Raw genomic sequence first — 27,501 nt, 5'->3', positions numbered from 1 at the left:
ACAAAAAGAAAAACTAATACCACTAACAGCTTTTACTCGACCGCGCTCTGGACGGGAGCCACCGGGACCGAGGCACTCTAGCGTCCGGCCAATTCGTTGGGATCGGTTTCACGGCCTACGGGCTACACGGCCCGTGGCCACGTTGGATCATTACACTGCGGTGGCTTTGGCGATCTCGTTACGGCGCACCGTCGACAGTTCGCCGGGCACTGCCATTTTTAATGAGACCGACAGTACCTCGGGGAACGCTGTCTGGATCCCTTTTTTTAATATTCATAATTTGTGTTAATAGCGTAAGGGTGGTCCGAAAACACCTTCTTAGCGTTGACAGCTCGAACCAGTCCGAACCGAGCCGTCGCTGTCGCCATCGTCCTTAAACCTTCTTGGTCTGGAGATTACGCTGGGCACTTCCCGCGGATCGGGTTTCTGGTGAAGTTTTCAATTCTACGAAAGTAATTCTTTGTGCCACCGCCTCGGGGGACTTTAAAGCGCCATGTCGGTGCCGGAGAGTTGGGCGTAGTTTTGGGGTTTGTAGCATGGTGCCGAACTTTTCCAATCACAGACCCCTGGCGACACCGCAACGATGCTCGTGTGCAGTGTTCGGTGTCCTGACTGCGCAGCGCCCAACTCTACTGACCACGCGATGTTCGGATGAGTTTTCGCGTACGATGATAGATGTTCCGAAGTTCCACCATCCAACTTTGCTGGGCCCACCGCTGAACCAACCGCTGGGATAAGGCTAGTCGGTTATCGGGCTGGTCGAGTGGAAGCAGGTGTTTTGATTTGGGCTTCGGGTCGTAGCCAGATAACAACACGGTGAACGGTAGCGTTCCACTTCGGTGCTCCGGGTTTGGCTCTACCGTTTGCCAATTGTTTTGATTCGTAATCTGCGTAATCTAGCGCAGCTAATCACGGGGCGAGCGATTACGGTTCGCGAGCTGGACGATAAAGTTATTCCCAGGAGGTCCAAGGTTTGCACGGTTGCCCCGATATCAGCGGGTAATCTTATCGAGCTGCAGCAAACGAACGGCCATTGAGGGCCCCGAATGCTTGGGAAATCTTATCACGGCAGCTCCCAGGTTCCACTCCCAAGTTCCACTATAAAAGATGGCTCGAACGTCTTGGAACGGTTTCAGTACAGGGGGCAGTGTTGGGCATCTTGGTAAACTCTTCTCCAGCAGTGGTTAGTTGTCAAGGAGTGTGTCAAGGTTTCGTGCCAGAAATGCGTGTCCTTTCGGTGGCTGCCTTCGGGCTCGTGTGCGTCCTGGCGTTGGTCGGTGCGGTCGGTACCGAGATCGAGGATGAAACGTAAGTTCAGTTTCAATGCTCAGACAGTCCCAATAGCCGGTAATACGGCGCTGGAGAATAGAATATCTCCATCGGAATGTCCAGCTCACCGAGAAAACTAGCCAAGAACCCAAACCAGGAAGCTGCCACGGAAAAGAGAGCAAACATTTTTGGTTTAAGCTCCACCTAAAGCGAGTAGTTTACTGTTTTGATTAAAACTGGAGTTCATTAAGGCGTAAATGAAGTGTGTTACATTCGTGGCGCAGAATAGTACCGGAAATGGCACCACAGCCCGATTGACCGGGAGGCCCAGTTGAGACCCCGCTCAACACCTCTGTGCGAACAGCGCACTTAGATTAATTAAAACCGATAAGCCGAGCCCAAAACGAGCCTTTGTTGGGTGGCCTCTCCGGTCCCACCGGTGGTGGGGTTACGTGGTGTTGGGCTGGACGTAATCTATGACAACGGATTTACGGCATCGATCCCCCCACCCCCCTCGGTTGGCCTGACTCCGTGCGTCAGTTCCTACACACCGGCTGTTAATGATTGAACTTTGAGTTTTTGGATCCAAAGCCCGCCCCACCGATAACGGGGCAAAAGGGGTGAATGATGTACTCGGGGACGGTGGCAAATGTGCTGCACAAAGCACGCCCCGTTGGATCTGGATTTTTGCGATGCGAAATGTAACCCGAGGCGCTGTACCGATCCGAACCGGTTCGGATCCGGTTCGGATATTTATTGGCCCAAAAATTTTCACTGTCCAGCCGGGCGAATATGGGCTTCGAAATATGGAAACTTTCAGAGATCAAAGAATTGGTGAAGTGCTCAACGGTGCAGCGGGCTCCATTCAATCGCCATGATTTGTTCGTCCCTTTAGAATATGGTTGCGAAGAGATACGAGCATCCCCCGCTGTGGGGGGGGAGTCAACCATTCTTTCGTGTTTTGACCGTATATTTTATGGGACGTTATGTTGCGTGCATAAAGTTCGACGTTGGGGCTAAATAATGGGAAACGCCGGGTACAAGTTTTGGGGTAACTTTCATGGCCCAACACCTGATGCTGTACCGGGGAAGGCTTGCGCTTAAAGCTGAGCTAAAGCTGCCGCAACCGAAACGTGTCCCGGTGCGGTGCTGAGATTCGCCATGCCTGGGATGCCGTAGCGAGAGACAGTAATGAGCTTCCATCACTCACCACAGGCAACGCAACACACCGACGTCCGCCAACATGAACAGTTACGTCGACGTGATTATGATCCAGGTGGGACCGTGGATGAACCAGAATCTCGTTCCCATGGCGCTGCCCGATATCGTGGAAGGATTCGAGCACGTATGTAGGCCCGCAGGACCCGAAGGACGTGTAGTCCTATGTTTCTAACGCTTTCGGTTCTTTGCAGCGCCCCATTCTGATCACCTACCACGGCGAGCTGGCCCTCACGAACGGCGTCTTCCACACGATCCACAGCGTGGGGCGCGACGGGAACGCCATGATGCACTACGATCGCCAACTGCTGCGCGTGACCGTCGGTGGCAACATCCGTCAACTGGGCGTAAGTACATGGGACCTCCATAAGGAAAATTTGTTGTACTTAGGAAGAGCTGGCTGGCCTGCACCGAGTAACTGTCAATCGAGGATACGACTCGACTCGGTTGTTCCTGGTGAGGGTGATTATAGCACCTTCCCGAACCTGACGCGGAAATGGAACCTCGGAACCTTGTGGCTTCCAAGGAGCGTGAAATGAGTTTTATTATTGGCACTCGGCGCACTCGGCAACGGATGTGTGTTGCTGGCACACACTTTTGGCCCGTGGCTCGTTAACCCCCTCCCGCGGCCAGGTGGCAGCTGCGGCATTCTGCTGCACGCTCCGGATGAATTATTCAAAAACCCCCAAAATTATTCGTCCCCGCAAGGCAGCAGAGTGATCGTCAAATGGCCGCCAGGACCGCTGGCTTCTGGTAAGCTCTCTAGGGGCAAGCCGTTGAAGACGCACCGCTTCAGGACCCCGGGGGGGGAAGGTCCTGGTGATTTATTCAACACAAGCGCCACCGCTTGCGTCCGCCTGCGGGTCGCCAATTGAGTCATCCTGAGCCGCGGAGCCACAGAAACGTGCGAGAGTTCGTCAAATGCCGGCGACAGTTCGAGGTGCGTACGCCTCGCTGTCAGATTACGGTTGGCGAAATTCTTGCGGTGTGTTTGCGTTTAAGGCGATCGACACCCCCCCCCCCCCCCCCCCCCCCCCCCCCCGGGGGGGCTCGGCTGAAGAAACTGGAGACGGATACGGGGTATTTGTCGGGCACTTCATCGTCCGTTCGCTCTTCGCCGCCGCCAGGTGTGCGGTTATCTCGCCCCGGATGGCCGTTAGATGAGGTACACGCGAATGTGCAGGAAAACAAATTTGTCTAAATTTATCATTTTAACGACTTGCGCCGAGCGTTGGCGCCGCGCGTCCTTGGCGTGCGTGCGTGCTGATGAATATATTCGCGTCGGCGAGGGAGCGTAGCTTCGTAGCTGGCTGCCGGCTGCGGTGACACTTGGAGCGTAAGTGTCCGTATGCTCCGTGCCCTCCAAGGAGCCATCAAGCTCTATGTTCGCCTCCGGTCCCGTCACCCCCTTCCCCCGGAAGCCGGCCAAAGACTCCGAAATCTTCGCTGGTTCGGTGGGTGTGATTAAAAATACTTGAAAATTTATTACCCCAGATTTGCGATACCGTGAACAAGTCGCATTTAATTTCCCACTTTCCCACTTCTTGTCGGTGGAGCGGGGGAGGAGGGTTGCTGTCACCAGAGCCACGGCGACATTACCGGAAGCCACCGCCACGAATGGCAGTTAGTCGCACTCGAAGACGTCTGCTGCGAGCTCCATTTTCGTGAGCCACGTGGTGTGAAGGACCCTGCACCCTGTAACAACCCCCACCCTGTGAGCAGGGGGGGCCCATATCCATAAGGCCATTAAAATCCGATCCACGGCGCAAGATACGGCGTGGTGGAAGGTGTGCCAGACTCTGCCGGCCACTTTGCCGTGAAAGCCGGCGACGGCGAAAAGTTACCTTTCGAAGGAGTTTGGAGCAGCTTGGAGTGGATTATATTTTTCCGAGCTACGAGCTGCGGAGAGTGTTGGCAAGGGTTGGCAGCGGGCGAGTCTTCATTTTCTGGCTTTTCCTCTGGCCGACGGAGCCAGCCATTGAGACAAACACATCCGTAGGGTAGGGTAGGGTTGGTAGGGCAATTACTTCGCCGAAGAACGGCATTCGGCATATTCGTGGTCGAGCCGGGTCCGGGGGGGCCAGTGTGTGGTGGGGAGCGCGAAGATTCGTTAAGCCATTTTTGTCCCGACGAGTTTTCCGATGGAAAAGTTTTCGTGGGCTGCTTCTGGGGGAGGAACGGGAACTGGCTGCTGGCAAAGCTCGTTCGAGGCTGCTTAATACACAGGACTTGCTCTTTCTCTTTCGTCTTTCGGAATCCGCCATCCGGACTGCAAAAAAAAAAACGGAAACAATCCTCCAGTTCACCTACGCCTACTCGGCACACATCATGGACCTGGGTCCGAGCGGATTCGTTGACGTCGACGTCGCTACGATGACGTTCGCCAGCGAGTTCATCATCGATCTGACGGATTTCCACATCTGGATGCAGGACTTCCGGCTCACCAACATGGGGTAAGTGTTCCTTTCCTTTCTTTTACCGCTGCCGTCGTCCGTCCTCAGCTCCCTTTTGATGCTCACCACCGGTGGTGATGGTGGTGAAGCTTTCCGCAAATAAGTTCGAGGGATGCGCTGGCGAACACTCAGTGGGTTAAACACTGAAGTAGCAAAAGTTCAGCTCGGCGGGAGGGCTCCGGAGCCAGCGGAGCATTTAATTATGAGCGTGAAGTTTATTTACGCCCCACACATACGCGCGGTAGCAAAGTTTCAAGTGAAATGGGAATACTTGGTGTAAGATTACAATTCAATTATCTGCGGCTTTTTCTGTTCTGCTCCTCCACGGTTTTGGTGGGAGCATTTGTCTTTGGCACTCTTCAGAGGAAATATGATTCCATTTGCCTGTGGTTATTGGTCTTGGCCAAGTGACACCTAAAAGCGGAAATTATGAACCGAAAACTCACTTGCGGTGGCTGTTGATTCCTGCTGCTTTTTAGGTATTAACATGTGCATATCAACTTGAAGTCAGTGTAAACATCGAGAAGCTTTCTTCGTGGGGTGATGATGGAGTTTGCTTCCTAACCGGTACGACCCATATTCTGTTCGATTTTGCGTTACAGGAAAAACCAATATCAATTTCGAGCGAACAGGAAGCCCGATTTTTCATGACGTTATCGAGAGCGAGATGTTCAGCATCGTACACGATTTCCGTGTGATTTCAAAGTACGAACGATGCAGCACAATAAACGAAACTCAGGGCACTGTTTCAGGGCAGTCAATCGTAATAGAGAATTACGATTATATGATCCCATCGTTCTCAGGTGGAAGGAACATTTCGCTAACGCTCGATCGGTGACTGTCGGCATTTTCCGAATAGCCTGACGTTGTTTTAATTTGCTTTTACTCCTAAAATGGGTCACAAGGTCGATGAAATCATTTTTATTGTCTTGCACGCTTTATAAACACAGTTTCCAGTCATGGATGTAAACTCTGTCTTAGTTAAACCGTTTCGATTTTTGTAAGGTGCAGAACTAATGTGAGCAAACTGTTTAAGAAACGAAGCATTTGGGTTCGCGGGAAGCAACAGTCAACCTGGTCCTGGCACTCCCTCAGCGCCGGGAGCGAAAACAAATAGGAGCACGAAACTAGTTAGATAAACATCATTGCGATGTGGCTTTAGGCACCGGTTGCGATTCCAAGGCGACCAACATGGGGACCTGGATGCTGTAAGCCAACATTCCTAACTCCCCAGTCGGGCATCTCGGAGGAATAAATGTGCGATCGTAATCGGTAACAATCAAATTACTAATGCCTAATGGAGCTTCCTCGCATTTCGCTCGCATTCAATAGCTGGCATTCGCAGCAGGAATCGTGAATCACGCATCAATCGTTTGGCGGTTCTACTTTGATGACATTTCCCTGTCGTCGAAATGATTACCGCCAGCGATTTGAAAAGAGCTCCGCACCGTTTGCAGAAACGATAATGGCTTCAGCAATTACCCCAGCACCATCCAGCGGGCCGTGCGCGGCTTTGTGTAATTTATAAATGGAAAATACAAACATTCAACAAAAATCGAGAAAAACCCGTGCCATACAGCTTCGCTTCGTATAGAAAACCTCTATTTTTCCATCAAACGCCCGATGTCCTTTGCTGCGCTAATTGTTACGGAAGCATCTGGTGGGGCACTTTAATGTTGATGGATGAATTCCGCTCGTAAACCAGGCCAATAATTCACACGCCGACTGGATGCCTGCCACGGACCTGCTGTGGCGCTCGTAACGTGCTGCGCTTATCCTGCGGTCAATTGGTTCGGACAGTCATTATGTGGGGTGTGAAATATTCACGCTCACAAATAGTACGCTTAAAGTACCGACCACAAATGGGCCGAACAGAGACAGCGGAGCACCGGTCGGTTTGTGATCCGATCCGCAGCGCATTAAAATCCGTGTCTCGCAGTAGGGATGCGTAGGGATGCGTGACCTGGGCGGGAACGCTGGGTGGGGAGCCGGAGAAACGGACCACACGGGAAGCGATGTGCTTCGACGGTGGTAGTTGCTTTAAATTCGATATTTCATTGAAACTGTTGAAGCATGTTTCGTTCTTTTGTTTTGGTTTAGCTCTCCGTTGCTGTGACATAAATTGACCGGCCGGTTGAAGTCGAATCAATTGAGCGTTGATAAATGTGGTGCGTGCGACGCATGTTGAGTAATTGCCAAATCAAGTGTAGGCACCGGCGCTAGTCATGTTTGCAAGTAGCCCAACACAATCGGAAACATTCGTCTACAACTTCAAACTGATCGTTAGATTATTAGTTTAGATTAGTGGTAGAAGTCTTTAAAAGGACTTTTTGATTTTTGGGAAAATTTAAGCAGTGCACCACGTGTTCTCCAGATTGACCGTCGCCGTTTGTAGGGAATATACTCGCTACATTCGGCCCAGAAAAGTTGCGAAGTTATCAGCAAGCGAAATCACGTGGCAGGACCACCGGGCACAGCTTTCGGTCCGCTTGAAATCACGCTTCAGACGCTCTGGAGCGGATATTATCTCCGAAGTTTCGTTTTATCGTTCAGGTTTATTTATTTTTCATTGTCTTCTTGGGCACAGTCCCGGTTTGCTTTGCAGCATTTAAGTCGAACCGATCGAGCGATACCGGGTAGCAAAGTTTGACCCTTCGCACCGACCGGTACCAGGATTCCACCGAATTTCACTTCCTAAGTTGGCACCAAATTTTTCCTCATAAATTTTCATCACTGCCATGCGTCGGTCGCAACAGTGCTAACCATCGGCGTCAGCTCGAATGGACAGCAGGAACATCATTGATATCTCGTGCGAAGAATAAAACAACGACGCAACATCATCCAGCGGATATGCTGGGCGGGTCAAGCGTTTTAAGAAACGACGAGAAAAGTTTCGCGATTTTTGTGCATGATAAAGCTAATGCAGTGAATGGGGAGGTCGCAAAATCGTGACAATCACCTTCGGCATCATCATGTTGACCATGAACCTTCTCGTTGGGTGAAGCTTCGGCCACTTCGGGGGTTACAGGTTTATGCACGCCGATCGTTGCCGGATAACACTGTTTTGCGAACTAAGATTCATCGTGGGTTGGAAATGATTGTTTTTTTAGTGTTTTTAGTCTATCGTTTTGTTCTGCTGTCAATTCGAGTGGACTCCCTCTTCTTTTTATGTCCCTGCCACTTCTTGCAAATTCGGTGACAAACGACAAGGAACAATTACGCTGCGTCGGCTGCGATCATGTGGAGAGCCATCAACTCGTCATCAGAATCACGATTGACATTACTCGACGGCACTCGATGACGGGCGACCATCCGGGCGACACGGCAACGTTCGCCTGCTGCGTGGCGCTTTTCCGGATTGATGTCGCTTATTCGTCGTTGCTTCGTTGCTTTCCCTGTTTTCTGCGCGCACTTTGATCGCTCGTTTTAACCTCTTCCGTTCGCTTGTTTGCAGCAATCTAAACATCCGCTTCCGTGGCAACATTCTCGTCGACTGGCTGCTCAACATTTTCGTCAGCGTCATCACGACCATCTTCCGGAACACGATCACCACCGTCGTCTCGAACGGAGTGCGCGATTTCCTGCAGGCCACCATCGACAGCATGAACGCTGGGCTGCAGGGAGGCGGCCGGGCCGTCAGCGAACAGGACGTGGTCGTGTTGGTGGAAAATCTGAAAAAAGTGCTCATCAACTAGAGCAAATAGATGGCGACGGACGGCGGCTACCATCAGCAGCAGCAACGAGTGACCTGATGTCGTCGTCGGAAGGCGATGATTTCGTTTTTTTTGTCGCCGTTGCAATCGATGAAGCACTTTCTAGGGTTTTCGATCCACATTTCGTGGTTATACTTTTACTATCGGTTTACGAATAAATGAGTTGCAGTGAGTTGAACGTTTCCCCACCCCAAGGCATCTGTGAATGAATTCGTTCCGAAGCTACGAATAGCGCTGCCGATCCGATGACTGATGACTGTTTCCATTTTGAGGGTCGAAAACATGGTGGCATGCCGAAAGAAGTGGCAGCATTCAAGGAACCCGAAAGGCTTTGCAGTACGTTTTTTGCCGGCCGCTAGCAGAATTCGCAAAGATTAGAAACGATTCCAAAAGTCGATCGTATCATATCGTTTCGTTTCGAAAAAAAAATGAAAAAGCACTTCTGAAGAAGTGCGCCATGAAGTGGTGAAGTGAAGTAAGATTAACGTATTGACAATTCTTTAAAATTAGGTTTAAATTTAAAAAAAAACGAAATAAAAAAAGTGATAATGATAAGAATTACGAACACAAAAAAATCTAAATTTTCCACAGTTTGTTAATTTTAAGTGCGAATTGATTGCTTTCTTTGAGATTTGGGACATCATTCACCACCACCAATATTTGCTGACGGTGCCTGAAGCAACTTACTTACGTGTCGTGTGCTGTGTGCAATGATTGCATCCGGATCCGGTCGCTTCAGGGCTTCGGGACGTGCCATGGTCGCCGTTCGGTGCGAGAGAAAAGGAAGTGTAGCGATTTTATTAAAATACTTTATTTACAGGTTCACGGTTTTGTCACGCTTTTCCCCACCGCCGTTTTACTCCATAGGTGTTGGCAGCAATGTAAGGGAAAAAAGGGTTTGTGAAGACGTGCGCTTCTGTTTGGCTCTCACTACCTTTGGAAGGGTGAAAAATATATATATATATTCGTCCGGGTATAAATAAATAAACTTAACTATCGCGTCTAGTTTGTTCCACTCCGGATGGAGAATTGCCTCAGTTCCAACCCAAAACGCGTTCTTTTGCCGTGGGTTTTAATTTCGCTAACGTTTTGTTGTGTGTGTTTCGCTACGCTTTCTTCAGCCAGCCGCACTGTCTGTTCTGTATCAACCATTGCTTTATGTTCTAGTCATGCTTGTCGGCTGCCTTCTGCCACGCCCGTTTTCGGTGCATTTTGCTACTTTTAGACTTACTAATATGTGTCTTACTTTCTGCGCCATCTCAGTGTATCGATTCTATTAACTTTGTATCCATCCGCTGATCTGCTTATCTAACGTGGCCACAACACCGACCGGTTCGTTTCGAATTTGGAAAAGTAAACGAGTAGTGTTCCAAAAAATCCTTGTACTGACCATTTGAGGAGGTTTTGCAATCCTGCCTGCCCAGCTCGTCCATTCAACGACGACGGTTTAGCAACGGTTGTTTCCATTTTCTTACAAAAACTCATATCAATGGTGAAGATTCGCAGATCAAATACGCTGATTCTGATCTGATTTGAATACAAAAAAAAACAGAACCCAGACCGTATGCGCTTTCTGTAACAAGAATTGGGAGGACCTTTGCCAAATCCTCGGATCCTTTGTGCTACTCCTATCGCGTGGCCACTACGGCGATGTTCTATTGCGCCGAGAATTGCACACGCGTGCGTGGCCACACGTGGTCGCAGTCGATGGATTTTTGAGGGCTTTCCTTTTCATTTCCGTACTACTCTAGCGGCAGGCCGCTCGGGCGTGGTACGTTTTGTGAGCACCCTGATTACCAATTCAAAGTTGACCCAAAACCGGGGACCGAGCTTCCGCAGGAGAATCCGTGTCCGAGGCGGAAACCCGTTCGCCGCTGACAGGCAGCTGTCAGGTTCGTGGTGGTTCGAGTTTCGACGACCACGACGACCTCCGGCGGAAAGGAGGAACTTTTCAGTTTTTCGTGTTTCGGGTTGCTTCGGTGTTTTTTTCTTGCATTCTGCGACCACGGTGCGCATTTTGTTCCCCGCCGGTGACGTGCTCGTAACTCGTGTGTTTGGTTTGTTGTGGGACGTGGTCACGTGTTTCGTGTCTGCATGCGCGCGGCCCTCTTGGTGAGCGTCTAAACTTTATGATACATATAAATCCGTGCGACGACGCCGTGTAAGTAACGCCGTCCACGCCGCCATGTTGCCGGTGGTCGCCTTGATATTGAAAACTTTGTCGCACTGCTATAAAACGGCTTCATGGAAAACAACTCTCCCCCAAAACCCCAGATCGGAACCTTATCGTCACCATACCTGACGCTCCACGCTCGTTCCCCGCACTATCGTTTGTCTAGTTTGATTTTCTACAGCTTTATCCTGCCCGGGGCCTTCCGTTTTCCGTTCCGTTTCGTTCCGTTTGGTTTTGGCTTTTTGGTTTAATTATTTTACACAAACACACACACACAGACACAGTCACCTAGCCACCCGGCCAACAAACGGATGGTTTCGTTACTTTTGATTTTAATTAACAGTTTCGAATTGCACACAACAATTGTTTTATATTTGTCTATAGCTTACAGTTTAGTGCTCGACCGGCAGCTGATCGGCCACTTCGGGCTGATCGAGCGAGAACCCTTGGCCAGTCCCGGCGGGCCCATGTCCTGCATCTTCCATGTCAAGGTGGCCTTCTTTCTCATTAATTTCGTATTGCACAATCTGTAGGTACGGAGTGGCTCGGCTGCTGGCTGGTCGTCGGAAGAGGTCGGGACGACTTTCCGAAGAAGCACACCTAAAGGACCCTAGTGACCAATGGCTCGTGGAGGACGGTGGAATTCACGCGCCCTCACTTGGCTTATCCGCACGCGGATCGGTGCCGCCGGTTCGGGCGAATGTCACTGAAGTTTAATTAGCTACCTCGAGCGGTGTAACTTCACAGATACACCAGGTCCTGGCTCGCCGCCGTCTTGGCGGCGGCGACGGCCGCGGCCATGGCGGTGGTCGTGGTGGTGGTGGTGGTCGTGTGATGCTTCCTGAGCAGGATTATGCCGTAGTTCTAGAAACAGTACGTTCGATTGGGCGGACACATGACGATGGTATCTTCCAGCTCGCTGATCGTTGGTTCCTTGTTCTTCAGGATGGACTGAGGTTGCAGATGGTGCTGCGGCGGTAGCGCTTGCTGCTGCTGTTGGGCGGGATGGGACGATGCGTGCGACGCACCCGGGCCCGGTCCTGGTCCGGGCCCCACCAGACCGGACGCTGCCACCAGTGCCGGCTGCGACGGCACCGAATGTCATCCGTAGTAGTACTGGGCGTTGGTCGCTCCTCTGCTCAGGCTGCGCGGAGTGTTACCGTCGTGATCGCTTGACAGCCGCCGCAGCGTTTGCGTGCCGATCACCGAGCCTCCGCCGATGCTACCGAGGAACCCGGGCGGTAGCTGCTGCGCGTGGGCCTGATGAGGCCTCGGCAGCGTCGTCATGGCTGCCAGCGGTGTTCTTATGGCACCTGTCGGGGTCGGAGAAGGACAGACAGAAAAGGGCAGTTAATTACCAAGAAGGTTCGAAGGACGTTTTTTTTCTACTCCTCCTAACGACAACGAAGGCACTGGTACTACAATGTCACCGGCGGTGGCAGAGTGAGCAGCAAATTAACATTAAATTTGCATCTTATTAGCTGCGGGGCCCGCTTTTCGGTTTCCGCATCAGTGGAATGAAGTTTGTCACTTTCTATTCCGGCGGACACCGGCCACCGGTGTTTGTTTACCATCCCTTCCTTTGCGGAGCACGGAAAGGGGAACAGCGCCGTGTGCTTATCCAACTACAATGGATTTGCTCCGACCTCGACGGCATCGAGGGTGGCTTTTTTCAATCAGACTCCTTTCTTCAGTAAGGGGTTTAAAGTGGCGTGCCGACGTGTCTGTTGAGAAGATGTGCCGCCGGTGCTTCGCCAGAGCAGCTGTGTGTGCATTGGGCATGAATTTGGCTAATTAAAGTATCACGCCTTGAGAGTGCGGACGGATGATGCTTATGGTTATTTTGAGATCTCCCGGGAAAAAGCGGGTCGCGCGAAATGAGCTGTGAAAGATGGTCGAAAAATACGAAACGCCTAACGCCGGAGCCGGGAGTTAATTACGAAGGCCAGACTAAAAGCGAACCAACGCAGGCCCCCGGGGTAGGGTCCAAAATTTCACAAATTTCTTCAAACGAGAAGAAGGCCAGATTGCAGAACGGTTGAAGCTGGAGAAAGGCGGCAAGCGTGAAGCTGTGTTCCGGGAAGATGATGATATTAAAGTCCAGAACAGGCGTTTTATTATGCGGCCAGCGAAGGTACGCCAACGGGTACAAACACAAACAAACGCATCTTATGCTGCTCCACCGACCGTAAGGTGTTTCAAAGTGCCGTGAGAGAGTCAGATGATGACTCCGAAATACCGGAAGCAGACGATTTTGTGTCGAGATCGGCAGTTGTTGGCAAAGTGATAAGAAGTTTGTTTCAACCGTTTCTCAGCGCGCATCCACCGAGCGGTCCAAAAGACCATCAAAATGGCAATTCGCATTCGCATTCGCATTTTGGTTTTTGTTTTCCCGTTAACCAAGGGTGGTTTAAATGGTGCATAATTTATTTCGCAGCAACTGTGCCGCACACCGGTGCCGAATAGTTTACCATGCTGGGACCTGATGATACACTCGTCGAAAAGTTCTAATCTCTTTGGCGCCGGGCCGGTCCGGTCCAGGCCAGTCGGCAGGATGTCTATGAAATTGTTTCTCGACTCAATCGTCCCATGGACTGACGAGGGAGAGGGTTCCCTGCAATGTTGTGCCGTGCAAGCCAGGTGGAAAATGGATGTTTTGTTTAACTTTTTTCTCTGCAAACACCTCACAGTCGCAGTCGTGAACATTGAATATTAATGCTGTTGAAAATCTTTTTTCGAGGTGAACGGGGAGACTTTCTGTAGCGTTTGAAACGAAGTTTGCGTTGTTCCTGGGATCATGGGGTTGGCGCCATGACTTGATGGCTTCCGCGAAAGGATAGCCGTGTTGATGTAACATTTCAATACATTGAATTCTAAAGTCGTTAATGGATATGGGAAATACGGCTCAGAAATAAAGCAATAGTGTACTGAAATCTTAAATTTCAAACGGCCACACTCTACACTTCGATCGATAATTAAGACTGCAGATTGCAAGAGAACTACGGCCGAGATTAAAATTAAACATAAAACGGGTTGAGTTGCTGAATTACTACTATTTTGTAGTACATGTTCAAATTTTTCATTTTTACCATAAAACGGTAACAATTAGAGATATTTGGCAATTATATTTCAGAGCGTAGGTGAACCCAAATACGCTGCATTCATTGCTTAAGAAACCTTTTACTTATGAGTTACTATTTCAAAATTATAATATCATTGACAGGAAGTAGTAGATGGGTAACATTGGATTGCATTCCTTTCGATGACTACATTTTAATTCAATTTTAGAAGATGAAAATATGAATCAATTTTCCAAAAATTGGGATTTCTCAAACTTTCCTGTGATAAATTTTCCGGTGAACTCAATGCTGCTTCCGTTTCACAACATAGGAAAATTGACAGGAAGTAACATATGGAAATGCACCATTGGATTGGATTCCGTTTGATAGCCATAATTAATTTAATTCTAGTTAGGCAATAAGTTTCCAACATTTAGTAACAAATCTCCCAAATTTGGGGTTTCCCAAACTTTCTTGTGACATTTTCCAGTGAACCGAACGGTGCTTCCGTTTCACAACACTTACCTATGCTGGGACCGAGCTGTGATGGCATGATGTTGATGGGGCCGCTCATATAGCCGGGGGGCTGCGAAGTGCTCATGATGGTGTTCATCGAGCACGGTGGCACCAGCATCGTGGTAGATGTGTGGGAAATGTTCGAAGGACCCAGGTTGCCGTACGGCCCCGGTGATGGTGTGTACGGTCCGTAGCTCTGCGGGCAAAAGCGAAAAGGTACACCAAATTCTTCAGCCCTCCGTGTTCGACAGGGGAAATGAGTGGCAAAGCGCAAAAATAATGAGTCTAACAACAATCGCAAACATTCTTGCGTTTCGCTCTTGAGCGTGTTTGAGATAGTTGACTTTTTACAGAATGCTTTAGTGCGGAAAAAAAAACCCGAAGGCAGAGCTGGACAGCTCCAAGTTCGAGCGTTTGACGCAAGATACTTACGTCGCTCCGCGACACGCTCGGCACCGGAAGTGGGGTCTGCAGATCGATGTCCGCATCGATTTCCGATATATCATCCGTGAAGCCGTTCGGGAGAGTCGTTTCGCCGGTGTTAGAGGTCTGGAATTTATCGTCCTCCTTCACGGCTCTTCGTCGCTGGAGCAGCAACCGTCCGATCACGATCGAAACGCAGAGCAGGATGGCCACCGTAACCGCCACGATGAGATAGAGATAGAATTTCTCCTGATTTTCTGTCCGCCCGAAATGGTTCCATTGATTGTCGATGTGGTGAGCGAAGCGAAGAGAGAGATAGAAAGATGGAAACAATCGAACATTAGAATCCGGAGGGAGAGAACAGCAGCACAACATTGGCCATGTGTCGTCTGTGTTTGTGGCGATTTAGATTTTCCACTTCCGTGCCGTGCGCCATCGCGACGGGGTTGGTTCCGGGATCGAGAATGAATGTTACCATTTATTTATCGAACCATTAAATCAAATTAACTGCACGACCTACCGGACCACGCTTCCCCGATTATTTCCCTCCACCAGCTCCCGTTCGTCTCGGTTCCAATCGCAAGGAAACGCGTTAAGGAGACCGAACCATTTGCTCCCGATTTTCCTTCGCCGGCGTGCTCTTTGACTCGTGTTGCTCCCGGCTGCAAATGGTTTATTATTGAATTCTTTTTCCCTTGAGCGTGTATAATTTTGCACTAATTGGTTTCCGGCTCGTTCCTTGTCGGGACCGAACGACGGAAGGCACGACTCGGCATCGAGCATCGTTTCGCTTCAACGTACTACTCCCAGGCTGGTGATGTGTGCAATTTAACAATCTGATCTGATGTTGGTAATAAAAATAAAATTTAACGAAGCCGGCAATGTTTACTAAAGAATGCGACGTTTGATGGACTATTGCATAAAGCATAAGCCAATAACAGTATAAGCGTATCCACTTTGAATATGCTACGAACACCTTTCAAAACAGTATAAGAACTTGTTATTCGTTGCGTCATGTTTGATAAGCCAACTTAAAGGCTGTTGAATATGTGAATGGCTCTCCGAACCGGATGTCCACAAATCCCCATTTCTAGATGGCCGTTACGTACTTACGCTGAACGAGTTGGTGCAATCGGAACCAACATAAAACCAGCGAGTGCGCCGCGCGAGTGTCGGCCGATGTATTGGTGTGTTGCGGATTGCCGCCCTCGTAGGCGCTATCGGGCCGGTGAGTCGTTTCGAAAACCAACTTTGGCGTCGCTGTGTTGTCATTTCGATCGGCGCTTGCACTGCTTCCGGATCCACGGTGAAGGCCAGTGGGCGCCAGTGAAAATTCATGCCTGGCCAACTTTGCGTCCATCAAAGTGCCTTCCGTGTGCTGTTGGTTTCGCTTGTAATTTGGATGGCGCGAAGCGATAGTTTTTCTGCCATTATTGCTACCACTTTCCCCATCGGTGCTGGAAGATCCGATCGAGCGCCCTGATGCGTGACATGCGTCATGGAAGAAGATATCGATTTTAGCGCACTGCCGGAACATAGCAGCAACAACATCACTGGTGGGCTTTGTGGTGGCGTGATAATTCACGAGAAATCGCCATGGTAAAGCGTGAAGCGTGTGCATAACGCGTCATTGCGTGTCTAACGGTAATACGGAAGCTTTGGCTCTGCCCCGGCCACAAACAGTTTTTGTACAATAACACAGGAAAATGCATTGATAATAGCAGAAGAGATGGACCATTCCGTTATCCACATTGTTTTTGTGGAACAATAGTGTAATGTGCCCTACAATACAGTGGTTTAAAGTATTCCCACAGCCCACAGATAAAATGTGCAAACTTCTATCAAGAGCGTAATTTGATAAATATTTGTTTTTTTCGTCCTATTTACGAGTGCTGTTGTCAATTGCTATTATTTAGGAATTATTAAAGACTTTCGTGTAGTATTTTGAGTCCGTCCATTAAAGAGCTCAGAAGAGCTTATTTTTTACACTAGGATAGTTTCGAGAAAAAATGCGTTGAAACTTAAAAATAAAAACAAGTTGTGTGAACGGGGCAAATCTCCTAATCCCAATAAAAACGGATGCCAAGAAAAATCCTTAAAAGTGCTAGGAAAATGTTGTGCTAATTAGCCCATTTCTACGCGCCACGTCAGGACTATTTCGCACGAAGCCCTAATGTTTTTTTCGCTGATTCTATTCTGCTGCGGAACAACCAAAGTTCCTTTCCTTTGACCAAAGTTCTGCACTTTCTGCAGAATATCAGCCCTCAGTGCACATTATGCTTGTCTCTCACGTAGCGTGGCTTTGTATCGACTGGCTTCCGTACCTACAAGGAAACCAACGCAGGAAGATTTCCAAGGCCTCAACGTTTGTTGTTTGAAAATTAGGTTACCGCAGTCCGTAGTTTCTGCAAGGTGGATTGGACAAAACAAGAAAGAACTGGTAGCTTGTATTCCCTCAAGAAAGATAACACCTCCAGGGCTCCAGTGCCTTAAGAAACCATAATCTGCATCCACCGAGCCACGTGCATGATCGAAGAGTAGGAGCTTGTTGCGTCAGTTACAGTGTCAGCATAAATTTTCCCACGGAGAGAATTAGAGAAAAATAAAACAATAACATAACAAAAACAAAAACAAAGGAGGATCACATCCCCGAAACATGCTGGCGGTGTAAGGAACTGGAGAAATTTTTTAATTAATTTCCATCCTCCCCTAATTGCATCAAGATAGCGACTCAGTGTTGGGAGCCGTGTTCAGGCTCCCAAGGAAGAGGAAGCGCCACGTTCGATGAAAGTTTTTTGAGCACCACACCGAAGTAAAGATTTTTTTGTTCCTTTCCAGCATAAGAAGCGGTAGCAACCTGTTTGCCAGCGGTTTCACGGAGTACGTTTCCGGTGCATGAGCAGGACACCCCAGTTCCCAGGGGAAGGATGGACAGTGATGGAAACACTTAGCAGAACACATAACAGAATTACGTAACCTGTCACGTAGTACATCTTCAAATTAGCCTAGATTTTCCATCCCAAGTCCCAAGTATTCGCGGGCCTCGCTTGATACCCACGTAAAGCCCGGTGCACGATACGAAGCTAATTGGTTTATGCTTTGCTCGGGCTCGGTTATTTAAGGGGGATGTTAATTTACTTTTGTCGGTGGTGGTACCTGCCGGAGGGTTGCTGATTGTTGGTGAAGGCAAAAGGAAAACCACAACCAAACGCAATCAAACGAACAGTGGAGTGGATGATCGTTACAAAAGAAAGAAATGGAAACTTCTTCGAAAGCGAACTGCGACCGGCATTTTGCAGTTTCTGCAGATCGTTAGCCAGCTCGCACACATTACTGCCACGTTTCTATCCATGTCGACGTGAAGTGGACCGAAGTGCAATTGGTGTTTCGAATGACCAATCAGAAGTTTTTCATTTAATTCCAATTGCAGTCACCGAAGCACCGACAGAATGTCCAATGAGTACAGTTGGCCGAGAAGCACGTTTGGCACGCAACTTACTGTTGTAATTTTCGGAATGGATTGAATGAGTGGATAAATTGGTGGCTGGGAGCGATTCATCTCCCGAAAATATCAACTTAACCAACATCATAGGCACGCTCAAGTTGTCAGCCAAATAATAGTTCAATGGTTTGGTTCTTAGTTTCTTTGACTTATCCTATGGATCAACCTGATTCTGAACTGTATGAAGCAGAACAGAGATGTTGGTTTGCAAAGTATTTCACAGAAATTAGTATATTAATTTCGCTCCCTATAGCTTTCACGCAATTGCAGCTGACTGTCGACTAATAACGGCTGCGTCGGTAATTTATGTATCATTAGTCTGCATTTTACCGCTCTCGGGGTGAGTAATGTCACCAACCGGAGAGATACTGCCGGCTTTGTGGGTCAGTAGCGCCGGTTCCTGTCACTTGACCCCGGAACGGAGGAGAAGCGTTGGTCGCGTTCCTTGAGCCTTCCATATGCCGGTGTCAAACCGGGCCAGCGTGTTGTCTTAAACCGACGACCGACGCCGGGCTCGAAGGACCTTCGTCGGCCCGGTCGGTCGGGCCAGACCGGTAGCACTACTGACACTGATTGCATTCGAACGGCCAGTAGCACACATACAACGTCTCGCCAACAACAGGAGTTGTGTACAGCTTTTTTAATGTTCTACAGCAGCCGGTGCATTCGTGCCATCACTGGACCACTGGCCAGAATAAGCTTGGCCAGAAATTGAAACAAACTGGAAACTGCGGGGCCCGGGGATAGGACACCAACGACAGTAGGTAAGCTGGCTGGTTGGATAAATGGTTTTCCGGCGAGCTTCGTCCGCTGCTCGTACTACTGCAGCGAGACTCTCCGTGGACCGAGACAGATATTAAAAGAGGCGGCCCAGGATGAGACAATTTATTTTGGCCTCCACCAGCAACGACTTTAACGGCTTGTCCGGGAATTTGCTACTTAGAACCCACGATAGAGAGAGAGAGCGCGAAAGTGAGGAAGAGAGCGAGAAAAATGGTTATAACTCAGCCTTATAATGAATGTTGGTTGTGGTTTCGGGTACGGTTTGCAGTTTTTGGCAGCCAGGTTCGCTTCGCTCGGTCACTCCCAGTTTTGTGCGTTGGTTGGTTGTTGGCCAATTTTTCGACGCCGCAAGCCCAGCAGCACCGGACTTGGTCAGCGTTCCAAGCGAAGGCATTAATGCAGTCGCTATCGTCGCTATTCTGCTAGTCTCGGCTTAATCTTGCCTCACGGCCATCGCCGTCTCTATGCCATTCTTTCCTTTGATGGACTAATGACTGGAAATAGAAATCGGCAGTCAAAGTGAGTCGAGTCAAAACGGGAACCACTCTCGACGGTCTTGATTGTGACCGGATGGATTGGATGGACGGAAAACTTCATTAGTAAATGATATTGAAGAGTGCCCAGAGGGCTGCCGTTTGAAGTGGTCGTTCAACGTGAATGCTCCCAGGATAGTTTTTGACTCGAATTGACGAGATATTGTTGAAACGATATTTTCAATTCTTTTAAGTATAGTTGTTTTTGCTTCGAATGGGAAACATAACATTGTTATTTAATGTACAATCGGCAACATTTGACAGATTGTTTTTAATCTAGAGAATTTTAATGGAGGCGCCTAGTGTCGTTCCGTCAATGGAGACGCCTGGTTGTTGACGTTGGTTTACTCAAAAGTAGCTTATGGAAACTGCGTAAATAAGTAAATCTTCGGCAGATCAATGTACAATACCCATTTTTCGTAGAAAGTTGCGGCTATGACCTAATCTATTGCGTAAAGTCATAAAATACCTTTGTGTTCTGAGAACACAGTCTTCTGCGATATTATATTTTCTTTACCAAGGTCGAAAAAACGACTAATGAAACTAGACAACTGGCGTACATCATCGTTTGAAGTGACGAGTGTTAAAGAGAATTCACTTGCGATTCTATGAATCACACTGTGAAGAGTAGCGTGGTGGCTTGGGAGCAGAGGCAAATTTTATGATCTTTGCTGTGCTACCGTCGTTTCTACGGAACAAAATTACGGTGGATCCTTTGTTTGCGTGCTGCGCAGATGGGCATCATTTTCTTTGATGTATTATGGCTCGCGTGGCCTTGACGTATTCTGCGTTGGAAGATTTGATCCCATTTGAATGCGCTCTTTTGAAGATTTCGATCGTATTGCTGTACTATTGCAGTATTTCCTACTGCCCTATAACGCCAATGCTGGTCATTTTGTACGGGTGGGAGCTGTGGTTTTCAGTGATGCTTACTGATGTCAATAAATCCATCATTGGTTTTAACTGAAAACGAATAATTGCGAAGGTGTAGAATATGTGACATATAGTCAACGTTTTGCATCTTTTTACAAAGTTTGGACAAACATTATGCTGCCCGCAAAGCGTGTGGCTTCCAATGTGTGTTGCCGTGGGAGCGCCGAGCGGTGAGCGTGTCGTGCAGTTAATATCCCCGTGACTTGGAAAGCAAAGCGGGTTCACCACCTACCTCCAAACGGAAAGTCACCGTCGTCCATGATGTCCTGGATGGAGCGAGGGGGCGATGGAACGGTACTGCTGGGAGCACCTGCGAAGATCGGTACATCCGAGACGCGCCCGTTGGTGGGACCGCCCTGCAGCTTCGGCGCCGGACCGGGCGGTACGGCATCCGATTCGCGGAAGAACTGATCCTCATCGTACAGCTCGTCCTGGTCCTGCTCGAGGTCGCTCTGCAGCGGCTCATCCGGTTCCGGAGCGGCCTCGAAGCGATCCTTGAGCACTTTCCTAGGCACTGCGGGGAAAGGAACGCGATGAAACCGATGAGCGATGGTGTTATCATTTTCAGCTTCGGTCACGCACGCTGCAGGTTGGGTTTTTGGGGCCGGTATACTTTTCCGGCCCCGCCAAGCCACGCCAAACAACATGCACACGCCGTCCGATATGAGATATTGCTCGCATACTAACCGCATGTGTAAACAACTTTTAAATACATCCTAGAATCGGGTCGGCACGGTTTACCGAACGTCGTGCTGTCGGCCGAAAGGGTGCACTTCCTCCGGCCATGACACTTCTGCATGACCGTTTCCGTGGCGTACGACGCGAGGCAGTCTGCAATGGAGGGTGTTAGTGTTAAGGCCATATTTTATACAAACTTTTGCAAACTGGCAAAGCGTAGTTTTAATAGGCGCCAAAGTGGACCAACTCGAAAGGCTCTGACTGGAGGCTCTGTTTACCTCATTCCGAATCTACTTTATTCGAGCAAAAGGACACAGAAAGAGCGAGAGAGAGAAAGAGCGAGAGAGGGAGGAAAACTCCCACCGTAGCGGGATTCGGTTTCAGGTCCGATTAGTTCTGGTGCTAAAATGGTCCTCGGGGAAGGATCTTTTTCGGATCTGGCACGCCTAACGGATGGACGTGTCTGTTACAAGCCCCGGGGCACTATTTTCTCCCAACTAATCTCAAACCTTTGGTCTTTTTGGGACCTTTTTCTACTCCCTTAGACGTGTTAGACGAGCCCCCCCCCAGGTAGGGTTCGTTACGTTATTCGAACGTTAAGTGCTCACACGGCTTGGGCCTTCAAAAGGGCTGGACTGTGTGTGCAACAAACGCGAAGGTGAATCCGGCTGCCCGCCCGGAACTATACTTACTTTCCTCCTTCACGCCCTGTGGTTGCGCGCACTGGAGGCTCTCGTACTCCGTCCGACCGTAGTTGGCACTGTAGATCGCTATCCGGGAGTATGGGTTGCAAATTAATTGAATTACATCGTTTTCGCAGGCGATTTTGCTCCGGAACTCGTCTGCAATTGAAGAACCGGAATGGAGTCGTCGTGAGTCGTTAAGCGGGGTGGGTAGGGTTTTGGGGTGAAGAGTATGGCAAATAGCAGTGGTACTACGGCACTAATTAGGTGGTTGCATTCGGGCGCTAAAGTATGACTCTCTATTACATCTCGTGCCAGAGCTAACAACTTTAATTGATTTATCGCGGTTTCTACACTGAAACTATCTTGGCTGAAGACCCAAATAAACTTTTAGACCGTACGAGTGCAGTGTCCTCTTGAATCCTTACCAAGCCTGACGGTGGAAAGTTTCTGATTTTGATATTGGTTGCCGAAGAAACCGCTCAGAAAACAGGAATGCAGAAATTTCTCTATGAAGGTAGTGAGTACGTCAATTTCCACATAATTAGCTCCCATGACTTATCACGTGCTTTATCGTTGTCTGATACCTTGCCTGGTGAGGACTGCTCATTCCGACTAGCCGGTGTAATGATTTAAAATTTTTAATCAACCTCACGGAGACCGCCGATGGCGACAATGAGCGGTTCACGCGTGGGGAGGCGCCGGATAATCGTGGGCGCTTTATCTGCATTCGTAAGCGAAGCATAATGTTCCATTCATGTGGCGGACATTTATGAGCTCTCAGGGAGCTGATGACAACCGATAACAACTTCGCCCCCGGGGCCGCAAGGCTGGGCAGCGGTCGGTGACGATTAATGGTCTGGGTCGGGAGCCCGTCCATTTCCGGCGTCGCATGCGCGCTCGCCGGCGACAGGATGACATTTTTGTTGGTCAGCATAAATCTGAGATCAGCACTCGAGCCCGCCAGCTCACCATGACCGAGCGCATCGAGCTGAACTTCTCACACAAATCGCTGGCGCCGAGAGCTTACGGAAGGGCTTTCTAGATTTTATCGTGTGTGAAATTTATGGAGCAAACGGTGGCGCAAAATAGGTGTACTTACACGGTCGGCACTTGTACGCCACCTCGACGAACTTCCGCTGGCCCGGGCACGGATCGCCGCCGAACGTTTTCGGCGAAGCGAGAAACTTGCAGTGGCGCTTCTTTTGGCAGGCTTCCACCACCGTCTGCAACAACGAGTACTGCAAAGAGAGAGAGAGAGAGCATGAAGAGCGACGTTTAATGACACAGCATCGGAAGTTCGTAGCCCGCCGTGCTGGACGAGGATGACGGGAATCTTCAATTGAAAATTGGTACAATTCCCGAGTTCGCGGTGGCCATGCATTTCAGCGGCCTGCGTGCGAACGGCAACGGAAAACTGCACAACCACCACACAGCCCAACGATCGCGATTCGTTTGGGTTGCGGTTGTTTTTAAACTGAAATTTATGTCACCATTTCGATCGAACTGACCACCACCGGGTGACACAATTGCTTACTGGAACGTTTCGAGTCATTTTCGGTGCACGATGGTCGGTATGGTGTTCTCGGTGTGCCCCGCGGCAGAACGTACCAACACGACGGCCAATGACATCGTTTTTGCAAAGGGCTATTTACCGAACATTGTACGTCAACTGATGGGAATATTAATTATGCACCATAATCACATATTTGTGGAGAATGAAAAATTGAGCATAAATATGTGGAAATGTTTTTTCGGGCTACAGGACCCACGGAAAGATGCACGGCTCGGCACTGATGTATGCACTAGGTGATTCGGCCGACGGCTGAATGTCAATGTTGGCGTGAAGAGTAAATTAATCCAACCAATTTCGGGTTGCCATCGCGGCGCTGATGAAGCGAATGCCCCCCCCCCCCCCGACAAGACTGACGAGGATGTCGAATGTAATAAATTCATCGAGAATTGCGCTATAATCGGATTAATCATCCGGCCACCGGAGAGTGTTGGGGACAGCGACGATGAGTTCTGTTCATCGTGCCGGCAAACTTTGAACTTAACTATTATCTGCTATTTTTTCCACAGATTTGTACATTGGGAAAACTATTCGTTGTTACTTGTCAGACAACACCGTTGTGGTCCGTGGTTGTGTGGTTCGAGTCCATTGTGCGGATGCAAGGATTTTCCCGGAATACCACTCATTTACATAATCCTTCCCGGCGACTGCTTAACTCACCCTGTCAGATGGAGGTCACCCGGTCGCGTGGTTCAACTGTAATTTCTGGTGAAAATTATCAGGAGAATATTGGGCTTCACTCATTGTTTGACATAAACTGAAAGGTCCTATTATGACTTAATCGCTTGCATCATTAAATGCACCACCCGGTTCGGTTTCAACGCCTCAGCATGCTGTGCATGCTCATAGCAACCGGCGTAAATTGTGCTCGAAAGGCTGCGCGCAACTTGTTCGAATGTCCTTTCCGTATTCCCAGAAGTGCTCGCGCGAATAGCTACGGCCGGTACCAGGGAAACCGCGCAGTATCTCGTCTAGACGACTTTCGGCGTCGCTAGGTAAGCTACGCAATGCCGCCTAAGCACAACGAAATGGTACTCTATTCAATTCGGTGTAGCTGTTTAGGGTGTTCGCTGCACAGACCTTCGAGGCGGGTAATGCCATTCCAAGGCAGCTTCGTTACCTTGTAAATATGAAAAATTGCCTTTAGCACTTCGGCAGTCTTCGCGGCACTACGCTCCGTGAAAGTGTTTTGTGGATTTCCTTCGCAGCAGGCGATCGCGTTTACGTAATGGATAAGGTGGAATTGATGAAATCTCCATACTAACGCGGCCGTTGTAAGGTTGCCGTTGAGACAAACGCGGTAAAGTGGCTCCTGTCGGCTAGTCAATACGCATTACTTTGGCGCATGTAACGATTCGCACAAGTTGTTGAAAGTTTTTGCCACCAGTGATTCATTTTCCGGTGAAAAAGTTACCGACATTGTTAATGGCCCGGCTTTCATTCTCCCTCTCCCTCTTGATTGCGTTTGATTTGAAATTGTGCTTTCACTTGAAACACCAGCGATGGGAGCTGAGCGAGTTTTTTTTGTTGCTTATTGCTTCGCACAACTCAACCGATTCCCAGGCATACCGCAATTAATTTACACAAAAACGGGATCATCTGTTCAGTTTACTTAAAATGGGGTTACGTAAATGGTACTGTAGAAATCGAATTGTATGATAAGAAATGGTCTTGAAAGAAAAAGAAAACAATCAAGATAACCGATCCTGGCAACCGATCTGCTTTAGATAGCCGTTTTGTATGGCTTTGCTTTTATCCCTTCCTGCCCGACGTAGTCCATAAATTATTTCACAAGTTTCGGCGAGGGGATTTTTTCTGTGCATCCTTTCCCGCATAAGTCCTTCCCGGAAGTCCTCCCGATGGGCAAAATGTGAAGAGTGTATTTTTATCGCAGCAGAAAAAAACAGCTGAACCCTTTCCATCCGCCCGCAGGTTATGAATCTTCGACAGGGGCGTTGAAAAATGATTCTGTTGTCCGTAATGGCCTAATGAATGCATTATGCCGCATTTAGCGAGTACAGTGAGATTGACTTTTTTGCCTGGCCGTTTTGTGATGGAAGTTTTTGTTTGCCCTCAAATGGGTCCAGAAAAGGTCTAGAAAAAAACGTGGGGCAAACTTTTGTTTTTGTGCGAAAAGTAAAAATGCAAAAATTAAACTCGAATTCGGCGAGAGTGTTGTGAAGGTACAAAAATTTTATCTAAACAAGCCACACCAAACGGGATTTCCCCGGGCAGAGTGTTTCGCTGTAAAAGCAATAATGCGATATTCGTGGAAAAAGTGAACCGGTTTAGCCGGAACCGCATCACGCTGTCGTCAGCGATGGACGTCGCGCGATTATGTATTATTCAATTCTCGGTTTCTACGAACGAAAGATTTCGGCCGAACTGCCGAGCTTTTGGCGATGGTCCTGCGTCATGCTTTGCGCGAAGAGTTTCGTTTCCGGGCCGCGGGGCTCCGGTTGCGTGGTGACACAGCGTGCGCTTCCGAGTCACGTAGAGCGTCCTGCAGCCTGTTTTTCCGGTGCTGTTTGGTGTGATTTGTTTGCCGAGTCGGTTTTATTGTTGGTTATTCACCGAATTCGTTTTTGCCAATCAAATATGGGCTTCTGATGCCGGCGCGGAATGGCTAACCTTTCATATTTGGCAATGTTGCGAATGCGAATCGCCTCCCGGTGGCGGAATCCATCCAGTCCATGGCCATGGGAAGGCAACATCTTGAGGTGGTTCCGTGCAGCCCACACGGCGCACGATTATTTTATAATAACCCTCACGACACACGAAGATTGCTACTCTTGGCCATTTCTAGCCCAGGTTCGCTGGCACATGCCCCACCGGTCTCGCCGTGGCACGTCCCGTTCTCAGGCTCAGGCCAGCTAGATTATGAAGCAACATCTTCGACCGCAGATAGCCAGCTGTTGACAGGATAGGTCTAATTGAGATAAATGTTTTCCACCGACGCCAAGTACCATCGTTACATCCATTCGGTTGCCATGGTTTTTGCCCCTGAGATATCCGACGAGGTGGAAAATATGTGGCCGACATTGCCACGGATCTCGGCAGACCGGTGGATTAAGTAAACGGGAACCCAAGTAGCGGACGCCGTCGCCGCAGGTCGTGCATGGGACAGCTTTATGAATAGGGCTCGAGGCGTTGCAACAAATTAATTTCCACAATAAAGCTAGTTACAGCTCCAGGGTTTTGCCGTGTCGCGTTCTCTTACTGCGGTTAACGGTGTGAGGCCACGTTATCACCGCAAGCGTTTTTCAGGTGCGTCTCAGACGGGAACGGTAATAACTAGACTCAATTCGCAATAACTAGAGCGCAACCCACCTGATTTGCCACAGGCATGCAATGATGCCCTCGAACTGTTTAAGGAAGTCGCTAGAAATTGCTTGACAGATAAGAGCCCTCGTATTGCAAGAAGATAGTATTGAGGTGCGCCCGAAAAGGCTGAACCCGGCGGCGTTTGGTTTTCGCGCTCGGTGTTCGGTCTCCGCTGTGTGCTTCTAGCGATTGGGCGTAAAATACGGTCGTTTTTTTTCGAACTCCAACCCCAAGAAAAAATACCACAAACCAAGGGAACCGGCTATCGCTTGGGGCAATCGCACCCGATTCGGTTGCCCCGTGTAAAACCGCCCGTTGCATAAAAGCAACTTTTTTGCTCCATTTCTTTGGGAGTTTCTTTTATTCTCGGTGCGCTGGAAGAGCGCTGCTGGGAAGATAAGGGCTAGAAGGATCATGCCGCTTACGGGGGGGGGGGGGCTGCGCGAAGCGGCGGTAGATATCTTGCCAACTTTCACGGACCGTCCTGTTGGTGGTGCAAATTCGTGAAATGGTTTCGCGCGGTTGCCCGCATTAAGCGCGAGGGGGCCCAGCATGGCGCTATAGCAAAAGGGGACCACGTTGGGTTCACAAAGTCAGCGAAAATAGTTATGGATTTGCTGCTGATTCTTATTTAATGATTGTGAAGAACTGTTGTGCGAGCCTATTAT

The 27,501-nt window shown here is 49.2% G+C and overlaps 2 protein-coding genes across 2 annotated transcripts in view; one reads left to right on the top strand and one right to left on the bottom strand.

Moving 5' to 3' along the window:
* The first annotated feature begins 1,145 nt into the window (after positions 1-1,145).
* Positions 1,146-8,835, top strand: LOC131210873 (mite allergen Der f 7-like). Its single transcript, XM_058204182.1, has 5 exons — positions 1,146-1,308; positions 2,485-2,614; positions 2,682-2,834; positions 4,789-4,940; positions 8,395-8,835. The coding sequence occupies exons 1-5, from the start codon at positions 1,223-1,225 to the stop codon at positions 8,633-8,635; spliced, it is 762 nt and encodes a 253-aa protein (XP_058060165.1). The 5' UTR covers positions 1,146-1,222; the 3' UTR covers positions 8,636-8,835.
* A 3,092-nt stretch (positions 8,836-11,927) lies between these two features.
* Positions 11,928-27,501, bottom strand: part of LOC131210705 (protein eva-1) — a 65,210-nt gene continuing 49,636 nt past the window's right edge. The window contains exons 4-10 of the mRNA XM_058203986.1: positions 23,039-23,177; positions 21,946-22,095; positions 21,263-21,406; positions 20,808-21,089; positions 14,834-15,081; positions 14,411-14,597; positions 11,928-12,139 (exon numbers count right to left, since the gene is read on the bottom strand). Coding sequence (XP_058059969.1) covers positions 11,928-12,139; positions 14,411-14,597; positions 14,834-15,081; positions 20,808-21,089; positions 21,263-21,406; positions 21,946-22,095; positions 23,039-23,177 — 1,362 coding nt within the window. The remainder of the gene's footprint in view (positions 12,140-14,410; positions 14,598-14,833; positions 15,082-20,807; positions 21,090-21,262; positions 21,407-21,945; positions 22,096-23,038; positions 23,178-27,501) is intronic.

This window comes from Anopheles bellator, chromosome 2, assembly GCF_943735745.2.
Source record: "Anopheles bellator chromosome 2, idAnoBellAS_SP24_06.2, whole genome shotgun sequence".
In the NCBI taxonomy this organism is placed as follows: Eukaryota; Metazoa; Arthropoda; class Insecta; order Diptera; family Culicidae; genus Anopheles; species Anopheles bellator.
This window is presented reverse-complemented; position numbering and strand designations above follow the sequence as displayed.

Coding starts and splice junctions, on each gene's coding strand:
- LOC131210873 (XM_058204182.1), top strand. CDS start 1,223: ATGCGTGTCCTTTCGGTGGCTGCCTTCGGGCTCGTGTGCGTCCTGGCG. Junction 2,615..2,681: donor TCGTGGAAGGATTCGAGCAC/GTATGTAGGCCC, acceptor GGTTCTTTGCAG/CGCCCCATTCTGATCACCTA. Junction 4,941..8,394: donor TTCCGGCTCACCAACATGGG/GTAAGTGTTCCT, acceptor GCTTGTTTGCAG/CAATCTAAACATCCGCTTCC.